The sequence below is a fragment of the Oncorhynchus masou genome, unplaced genomic scaffold (genome assembly GCF_036934945.1).
Source record: "Oncorhynchus masou masou isolate Uvic2021 unplaced genomic scaffold, UVic_Omas_1.1 unplaced_scaffold_1375, whole genome shotgun sequence".
Lineage (NCBI taxonomy): Eukaryota > Metazoa > Chordata > Actinopteri > Salmoniformes > Salmonidae > Oncorhynchus > Oncorhynchus masou.
This window is the reverse complement of record NW_027003658.1, coordinates 100,941-110,018: the sequence shown is the minus strand read 5'-3', so window position 1 is coordinate 110,018 and position 9,078 is coordinate 100,941. Positions and strand designations below refer to the sequence as shown.

General features: G+C 47.8%; 1 protein-coding gene across 1 annotated transcript in view; it reads right to left on the bottom strand.

The window, feature by feature from the left end:
• Positions 1 to 265: 265 nt before the first annotated feature.
• The window catches only part of LOC135530544 (NLR family CARD domain-containing protein 3-like), a 46,574-nt gene continuing 37,761 nt past the window's right edge, over positions 266 to 9,078 (bottom strand). The window contains 1 exon segment of the mRNA XM_064958845.1: positions 266 to 9,032. Coding sequence (XP_064814917.1) covers positions 8,503 to 9,032 — 530 coding nt within the window. The 3' untranslated portion in view covers positions 266 to 8,502.

The following is a 9,078-nucleotide window of genomic DNA, read 5'->3' as shown; positions in this document are numbered from 1 at the left end:
TCACAACACTGTTGCTATAGTGACCCTGCATCACAACACTGTTGCTATAGTGACCCTGCATCACAACACTATGTTGCTATAGTAACCATGCATCACAACACTCTGTTGTACTAATTGTACAATTTGTTTAATTCTATTCCACATATTTAATTGTTTTGTATTTCATTTCATATTTGTTTCATGTTTCAACCAGTCGCAGGTTAACGTCAACCTGACAGAGGAAACGTAAAATCAATAAACAAACTGTTTTCACAAGTAACAAGCCTTTTCTTGTTTCAAGTGTGTTTTATTATGAAAAGTACAATATATCCTTGTATACTTGTACAACTATGGAGCGTATGTCCATATATAATTGTATATAATTGTACAATTTGTTATTCAACATAAAATACATGTTATTGTAAGAGGTCCTGGGTCAAGGTCACAATTTTAGGAAGAAGAGTGTGTGTGTTTGTCCAGTGTGTGTGTGTGTGTGTTTTTGTCCAGTATGTGTGTGTGTGTTTGTGAGTCCAGTGTGTGTGTTTGTCCAGCATGTGTGTGTTTGTCCAGTGTGTGTGTGTGTGTGTGTGTGTTCAGTGTGTGTGTGTGTGTGTGTGTGTCTAGTGTGTGTGTGTCTAGTGTGTGTGTGTGTCTAGTGTGTGTGTGTCTAGTGTGTGTGTGTGTGTTCAGTGTGTCTAGTGTGTGTGTGTCTAGTGTGTGTGTGTGTGTGTTCAGTGTGTCTAGTGTGTGTGTGTTCAGTGTGTCTAGTGTGTGTGTGTGTGTGTGTGTGTGTCTAGTGTGTGTGTGTGTGTGTGTGTGTGTCTAGTGTGTGTGTGTGTGTGTGTCTAGTGTGTGTGTGTGTGTGTGTGTGTGTGTCCAGTGTCTGTGTGTGTCTAGTGTGTGTGTGTGTTCAGTGTGTGTGTGTGTCTAGTGTGTGTGTGTGTGTGTGTGTTCAGTGTGTGTGTGTGTGTTCAGTGTGTGTGGGTGTGTGTGTCCAGTGTGTGTGTGTGTGTGTTCAGTGTGTGTGTGTTTGTGTAAAGTGTGTGTGTGTGTGTCTAGCGTGTGTGTGTGTTCAGTGTGTGTGTGTCTGTGTTTGTGTGCTTGTCCAGTGTGTGTGTGTGTGTGTGTGTGTCTAGCATGTGTGTCTTTGCCCAGTGTGTGTATGTTCAGTGTGTGTGTTTGTGTCCAGTGTGTGTGTGTGTGTTTGTGTCCAGTGTGTGTGTGTTTGTGTCCAGTGTGTGTGTGTGTGTGTGTGTCTAGCGTGTGTGTGTGTTCAGTGTGTGTGGGTCTGTGTTTGTGTGTTTGTCCAGTGTGTGTGTGTGTCCAATTGTGTGTGTGTGTGTCTTTGCCCAGTGAGTGTGTGTTCAGTGTGTGTGTGTTCAGTGTGTATGTGTTTGTCCAGTGTGTGTGTGTCTGTCCACTGTGTGTGTGTCTCTATCCAGTGTGTGTGTGCGTGTCTGTCCAGTGTGTGTGTGTGTGTGTGTCTGTCCAGTGTGTGTGTGTGTCTGTCCAGTGTGTCTGTCCAGTGTGTGTGTGTGTGTGTGTGTCTAGCGTGTGTGTGTTTGTTTGTGTCTAGTTTGTGTGTTTGTCCAGTTGGTGTGTGTGTGTCTAGCTTGTGTGTGTTTGTTTTTGTCCAGTGTGTGTGTTTGTCCAGTGTGTGTGTGTGTGTGTGTGTTTTTGTCCAGTGTGTGTGTGTGTGTTTGTGAGTCCAGTGTGTGTGTTTGTCCAGCATGTGTGTGTTTGTCCAGTGTGTGTGTGTGTGTGTGTGTTCAGTGTGTGTGTGTGTTCAGTGTGTGTGTGTGTGTGTGTGTGTTCAGTGTGTGTGTGTGTTCAGTGTGTGTGTGTGTGTGTGTGTGTCCAGTGTGTGTGTTTGTCCAGTATGTGTGTGTGTGTTTGTGAGACCAGTGTGTGTGTTTGTCCAGCATGTGTGTGTTTGTCCAGTGTGTGTGTGTGTGTGTGTTCAGTGTGTGTGTGTGTGTGTCAAGTGTGTGTGTGTGTGTGTTCAGTGTGTGTGTGTGTGTCAAGTGTGTGTGTGTGTTCAGTGTGTGTGTGTGTGTGTTCAGTGTGTGTGTGTTCAGTGTGTGTGTGTGTGTGTGTGTGTGTGTCCAATTGTGTGTGTGTGTGTGTCTCTGCCCAGTGTGTGTGTGTGTGTTCAGTGTGTGTGTGTGTGTGTGTGTGTGTTCAGTGTCTGTGTGTGTCTAGTGTGTGTGTGTGTGTGTGTGTGTTCAGTGTGTGTGTGTGTTCAGTATGTGTGTGTGTGTGTTCAGTGTGTGTGTGTGTGTCCAGTGTGTGTGTGTGTGTGTGTCCATTTGTGTGTGTGTGTGTCTCTGCCCAGTGTGTGTGTGTTCAGTGTGTGTGTGTTTGTGTCCAGTGTGTGTGTGTGTGTGTTCAGTGTGTGTGTGTGTCTAGTGTGTGTGTGTGTGTGTTCAGTGTGTGTGTGTGTGTGTCTAGTGTGTGTGTGTGTGTGTTCAGTGTGTGTGTGTGTGTCTAGTGTGTGTGTGTGTTCAGTGTGTGTGTGTGTGTGTTCAGTGTGTGTGTGTGTGTTCAGTGTGTGTGTGTGTGTGTGTGTCTGTGTTCAGTGTGTGTGTCTATTGTGTGTGTGTGTGTGTTCAGTGTGTGTGTGTGTCTAGTGTGTGTGTGTGTTCAGTGTGTGTGTGTGTTCAGTGTGTGTGTGTGTGTTCAGTGTGTGTGTGTGTGTGTGTGTGTCCAGTGTGTGTGTGTGTGTCCAATTGTGTGTGTGTGTGTCTCTGCCCAGTGTGTGTGTGTGTGTGTGTTCAGTGTGTGTGTGTGTGTGTGTTCAGTGTCTGTGTGTGTCTAGTGTGTGTGTGTGTGTGTGTGTGTTCAGTGTGTGTGTGTGTGTCCAGTGTGTGTGTGTGTGTGTGTGTGTGTCCAATTGTGTGTGTGTGTGTCTCTGCCCAGTGTGTGTGTGTTCAGTGTGTGTGTGTTTGTGTCCAGTGTGTGTGTGTGTGTGTGTCCAGTGTGTGTGTGTGTGTGTGTGTCCAGTGTGTGTGTGTGTGTGTGTTTGTGTCCAGTGTGTGTGTGTGTGTGTCTAGCGTGTGTGTGTGTTCAGTGTGTGTGTGTCTGTGTTTGTGTGCTTGTCCAGTGTGTGTGTGTGTGTGTGTGTCTAGCATGTGTGTCTTTGCCCAGTGTGTTCAGTGTGTGTGTTTGTGTCCAGTGTGTGTGTGTGTGTGTGTGTTTTTTTGCCCAGTGTGTGTGTGTGTGTGTGTGTGTGTGTGTTCAGTGTGTGTTTGTCCAGTGTGTGTGTGTCCAATTGTGTGTGTGTGTGTGTGTGTGTCTTTGCCCAGTGTGTGTGTGTGTTCAGTGTGTGTGTGTTCAGTGTGTGTTTGTCCAGTGTGTGTGTTTGTCCAGTGTGTGTGTGTGTGTGTGTGTGTGTGTGTGTGTGTGTGTGTGTCTTTGCCCAGTGTGTGTGTGTTCAGTGTGTGTGTGTTCAGTGTGTGTTTGTCCAGTGTGTGTGTTTGTCCAGTGTGTGTGTGTGTCCAATTGTGTGTGTGTGTGTGTGTGTGTGTGTGTGTGTGTGTGTGTCTTTGCCCAGTGTGTGTGTGTTCAGTGTGTGTCTGTCCAGTGTGTGTGTGTGTGTCTGTCCAGTGTGTGTGTGTGTGTCTGTCCAGTGTGTGTGTGTGTGTGTGTGTCTGTCCAGTGTGTGTGTGTGTGTGTGTGTCTAGCGTGTGTGTGTTTGTTTGTGTCTAGTGTGTGTGTTTGTGTGCTTGTCCAGTGTGTGTGTGTGTGTGTGTGTGTTTGTCCAGTGTGTGTGTATGTCCAATTGTGTGTGTGTGTGTCTTTGCCCAGTGTGTGTGTGTTCAGTGTGTGTGTGTTCAGTGTGTATGTGTTTGTCCAGTGTGTGTGTGTCTGTCCACTGTGTGTGTGTCTCTATCCAGTGTGTGTGTGCATGTCTGTCCAGTGTGTGTGTGTGTGTCTGTCCAGTGTGTGTGTGTGTCTGTCCAGTGTGTCTGTCCAGTGTGTGTGTGTGTGTGTGTGTGTCTAGCGTGTGTGTGTTTGTTTGTGTCTAGTTTGTGTGTTTGTCCAGTTGGTGTGTGTGTGTCTAGCTTGTGTGTGTTTGTTTGTGTCCAGTGTGTGTGTTTGTCCAGTGTGTGTGTGTGTGTGTGTGTTTTTGTCCAGTGTGTGTGTGTGTGTTTGTGAGTCCAGTGTGTGTGTTTGTCCAGCATGTGTGTGTTTGTCCAGTGTGTGTGTGTGTGTGTGTTCAGTGTGTGTGTGTGTTCAGTGTGTGTGTGTGTGTGTGTGTGTTCAGTGTGTGTGTGTGTTCAGTGTGTGTGTGTGTGTGTGTGTGTCCAGTGTGTGTGTTTGTCCAGTATGTGTGTGTGTGTTTGTGAGACCAGTGTGTGTGTTTGTCCAGCATGTGTGTGTTTGTCCAGTGTGTGTGTGTGTGTGTGTGTGTGTGTGTGTTCAGTGTGTGTGTGTGTGTCAAGTGTGTGTGTGTGTGTGTTCAGTGTGTGTGTGTGTGTCAAGTGTGTGTGTGTGTTCAGTGTGTGTGTGTGTGTGTTCAGTGTGTGTGTGTTCAGTGTGTGTGTGTGTGTGTGTTCAGTGTGTGTGTGTGTGTGTGTGTGTGTTCAGTGTCTGTGTGTGTCTAGTGTGTGTGTGTGTGTGTGTGTGTGTTCAGTGTGTGTGTGTGTTCAGTATGTGTGTGTGTGTGTTCAGTGTGTGTGTGTGTGTGTCCAGTGTGTGTGTGTGTGTGTGTCCAATTGTGTGTGTGTGTGTCTCTGCCCAGTGTGTGTGTGTTCAGTGTGTGTGTGTTTGTGTCCAGTGTGTGTGTGTGTGTGTTCAGTGTGTGTGTGTGTCTAGTGTGTGTGTGTGTGTGTTCAGTGTGTGTGTGTGTGTATGTGTGTGTGTCTAGTGTGTGTGTGTGTGTTCAGTGTGTGTGTGTGTGTCTAGTGTGTGTGTGTGTTCAGTGTGTGTGTGTGTGTGTTCAGTGTGTGTGTGTGTGTTCAGTGTGTGTGTGTTCAGTGTGTGTGTGTGTGTGTGTGTTCAGTGTGTGTGTGTCTAGTGTGTGTGTGTGTGTGTTCAGTGTGTGTGTGTGTCTAGTGTGTGTGTGTGTTCAGTGTGTGTGTGTGTGTGTTCAGTGTGTGTGTGTGTGTTCAGTGTGTGTGTGTGTGTGTGTGTGTCCAGTGTGTGTGTGTGTGTCCAATTGTGTGTGTGTGTGTCTCTGCCCAGTGTGTGTGTGTGTGTGTGTGTTCAGTGTGTGTGTGTGTGTGTGTTCAGTGTCTGTGTGTGTGTGTGTGTGTGTGTGTTCAGTGTGTGTGTGTGTGTCCAGTGTGTGTGTGTGTGTGTGTGTGTCCAATTGTGTGTGTGTGTGTCTCTGCCCAGTGTGTGTGTGTTCAGTGTGTGTGTGTTTGTGTCCAGTGTGTGTGTGTGTGTGTGTCCAGTGTGTGTGTGTGTGTGTGTGTGTTTGTGTCCAGTGTGTGTGTGTGTGTGTCTAGCGTGTGTGTGTTTTCAGTGTGTGTGTGTCTGTGTTTGTGTGCTTGTCCAGTGTGTGTGTGTGTGTGTGTGTGTCTAGCATGTGTGTCTTTGCCCAGTGTGTGTGTGTTCAGTGTGTGTGTTTGTGTCCAGTGTGTGTGTGTGTGTGTGTTTTTTTGCCCAGTGTGTGTGTGTGTGTGTGTGTGTGTGTGTGTGTGTGTTCAGTGTGTGTTTGTCCAGTGTGTGTGTGTCCAATTGTGTGTGTGTGTGTGTGTGTGTCTTTGCCCAGTGTGTGTGTGTGTTCAGTGTGTGTGTGTTCAGTGTGTGTTTGTCCAGTGTGTGTGTTTGTCCAGTGTGTGTGTGTGTCCAATTGTGTGTGTGTGTGTGTGTGTGTGTGTGTGTGTGTGTGTGTGTGTGTGTGTGTGTGTGTGTCTTTGCCCAGTGTGTGTGTGTTCAGTGTGTGTGTGTTCAGTGTGTGTTTGTCCAGTGTGTGTGTGTGTGTCTGTCCAGTGTGTGTGTGTGTGTCTGTCCAGTGTGTGTGTATGTGTGTGTCTGTCCAGTGTGTGTGTGTGTGTGTGTCTAGCGTGTGTGTGTTTGTTTGTGTCTAGTGTGTGTGTTTGTGTGTTTGTCCAGTGTGTGTGTGTGTGTGTGTGTGTGTGTGTTTGTCCAGTGTGTGTGTGTGTGTGTGTGTCTGTCCAGTGTGTGTTCAGTGTGTGTGTTCAGTGTGTGTGTGTTTGTGTCCAGTGTGTGTGTGTTTGTCCAGTGTGTGTGTGTGAAATGTGATTGTGCGTCCAGTGTGTGTGTGTTTCCAGTGTGTGTGTGTGTTCAGGGTGTGTGTGTCGGTCCAGTGTGTGTGTGTGTGTGAGTGAGTCCAGTGTGTGTGTGTGTGTGTGAGTCCAGTGTGTGTGTGTGAGTGCAGTGTGTGTGTGAGTCCAGTGTGTGTGTGTGAGTCCAGTGTGTGTTCAGTGTGTGTGTTTGTCCAGCCTGTGTTTGTCCAGCCTGTGTGTGTCCAATTGTGTGTGTGTGTGTGTGTTTGTCCAGTGTGTGTGTGTGTGTCTTTGCCCAGTGTGTGTGTGTCTTTGCCCAGTGTGTGTGTTTGTCCAGTGTGTGTGTGCAATGTGAGTGTGCGTCCAGTGTGTGTGTGTTTCCAGTGTGTGTTTATGTATGTGTGTTCAGGGTGTGTGTGTCGGTCCAGTGTGTGTGTGTGTGTGAGTCCAGTGTGTGTTCAGGGTGTGTGTGAGTCCAGTGTGTGTGAGTGAGTGTGTGTGTGTGTGTGTGTGTGAGTCCAGTGTGAGTCCAGTGTGTGTGTGTGTGTGTGTGTGTGTGTGTGTGTGTGTGTCTTTGCCCAGTGTGTGTGTGTTCAGTGTGTGTCTGTCCAGTGTGTGTGTGTGTGTCTGTCCAGTGTGTGTGTGTGTGTCTGTCCAGTGTGTGTGTGTGTGTGTGTCTGTCCAGTGTGTGTGTGTGTGTGTCTAGCGTGTGTGTGTTTGTTTGTGTCTAGTGTGTGTGTTTGTGTGTTTGTCCAGTGTGTGTGTGTGTGTGTGTGTGTGTGTGTTTGTCCAGTGTGTGTGTGTGTGTGTGTGTCTGTCCAGTGTGTGTTCAGTGTGTGTGTGTTTGTCCAGTGTGTGTGTGTTTGTCCAGTGTGTGTGTGTGAAATGTGATTGTGCGTCCAGTGTGTGTGTGTTTCCAGTGTGTGTGTGTGTTCAGGGTGTGTGTGTCGGTCCAGTGTGTGTGTGTGTGTGTGTGTGTGTGTGAGTGAGTCCAGTGTGTGTTCAGGGTGTGTGTGTGTGTGAGTGAGTCCAGTGTGTGTGTGTGTGTGTGTGAGTCCAGTGTGTGTGTGTGAGTGCAGTGTGTGTGTGAGTCCAGTGTGTGTGTGTGTGTGTGTGTGTGTCTTTGTGAGTCCAGTGTGTGTGTGTGAGTCCAGTGTGTGTTCAGTGTGTGTGTGTCCAGTGTGTGTGTTCAGTGTGTGTGTTTGTCCAGCCTGTGTTTGTCCAGCCTGTGTGTGTCCAATTGTGTGTGTGTGTATGTGTTTGTCCAGTGTGTGTGTGTGTGTCTTTGCCCAGTGTGTGTGTGTCTTTGCCCAGTGTGTGTGTTTGTCCAGTGTGTGTGTGCAATGTGAGTGTGCGTCCAGTGTGTGTGTGTTTCCAGTGTGTGTTTATGTGTGTGTGTTCAGGGTGTGTGTGTCGGTCCAGTGTGTGTGTGTGTGTGAGTCCAGTGTGTGTTCAGGGTGTGTGTGAGTCCAGTGTGTGTGAGTGAGTGTGTGTGTGTGTGTGTGTGTGAGTCCAGTGTGAGTCCAGTGTGTGTGGGTGTGTGTGTGTGTGTGTGAGTCCAGTGTGTGTGGGCGTGTGTGAGTCCAGTGTGTGTGTGTGTGTGTGTGAGTCCAGTGTGTGTGTGTGTGTTTTTGTCCAGTATGTGTGTGTGTGTTCGGAGTCCAGTGTGTGTTTTTGTCCAGTATGTGTGTGTGTGTTCGTGAGTCCAGTGTGTGTGTGTGTGTTTTTGTCCAGTATGTGTGTGTGTGTTCGTGAGTTGAGTGTGTGTGTGTGTGTTTTTGTCCAGTATGTGTGTGTGTGTGTGTGTGTTTTTGTCCAGTATGTGTGTGTGTGTTCGTGAGTCCAGTATGTGTGTGTGTGTTCGTGAGTCCAGTGTGTGTTCAGGGTGTGTGTGAGTCCAGTGTGTGTGAGTGAGTGTGTGTGTGTGTGTGTGTGTGAGTCCAGTGTGAGTCCAGTGTGTGTGGGTGTGTGTGTGTGTGTGTGAGTCCAGTGTGTGTGGGCGTGTGTGAGTCCAGTGTGTGTGTGTGTGTGTGTGAGTCCAGTGTGTGTGTGTGTGTTTTTGTCCAGTATGTGTGTGTGTGTTCGTGAGTCCAGTGTGTGTTTTTGTCCAGTATGTGTGTGTGTGTTCGTGAGTCCAGTGTGTGTGTGTGTGTTTTTGTCCAGTATGTGTGTGTGTGTTCGTGAGTTGAGTGTGTGTGTGTGTGTTTTTGTCCAGTATGTGTGTGTGTGTGTGTGTGTTTTTGTCCAGTATGTGTGTGTGTGTTCGTGAGTCCAGTATGTGTGTGTGTGTTCGTGAGTCCAGTGTGTGTATGTGTGTGTCAGGTTATTATTTCAGGGACACTGAGGAGTCATAACAAACCCTAATCCCTGGATAGAGGGGCTCAGTGAATGTGGAGGTGAATGTGTACAGGTGTGTCAGTGTGTCAGAGGAGGCTCTATAGAAGGACAGAGTGCCGGCTGGCCAGTCCAGATACACTCCTACTCTGTGGGGGCTGGAGGAGGGGACGTCTATGGTAGTGTGATTATTATTGTGCCAGGCAATGTAACTGTTGTCATAGCAGAACAGACTCCAGGACTTGTCATTGTATCCAAGACAACAGTCATCACCCCATCCTCTCCTGCTGATTCCTTTATATGTCACTCCTATAACAGCCCCCATTATCCCACTCCACTCTACCTCCCAGTAACAGCGCCCAGTCAGACCCTCTCTACACAGCACCTGTCCACAGTCCTCAAATCTCTCTGGGTGATCAGGATACGGCTGCTCCTCTGTCCTCCATGTCACCTTTCTGTTCTCCTCAGACAGAGAGAGGAGTCTGTTTACTGTGTTTGGGTCCAGTGTGAGATCACAGACATCTGATGGATGAAACCAGACACAATATTAGAAATCATCATCATTCAC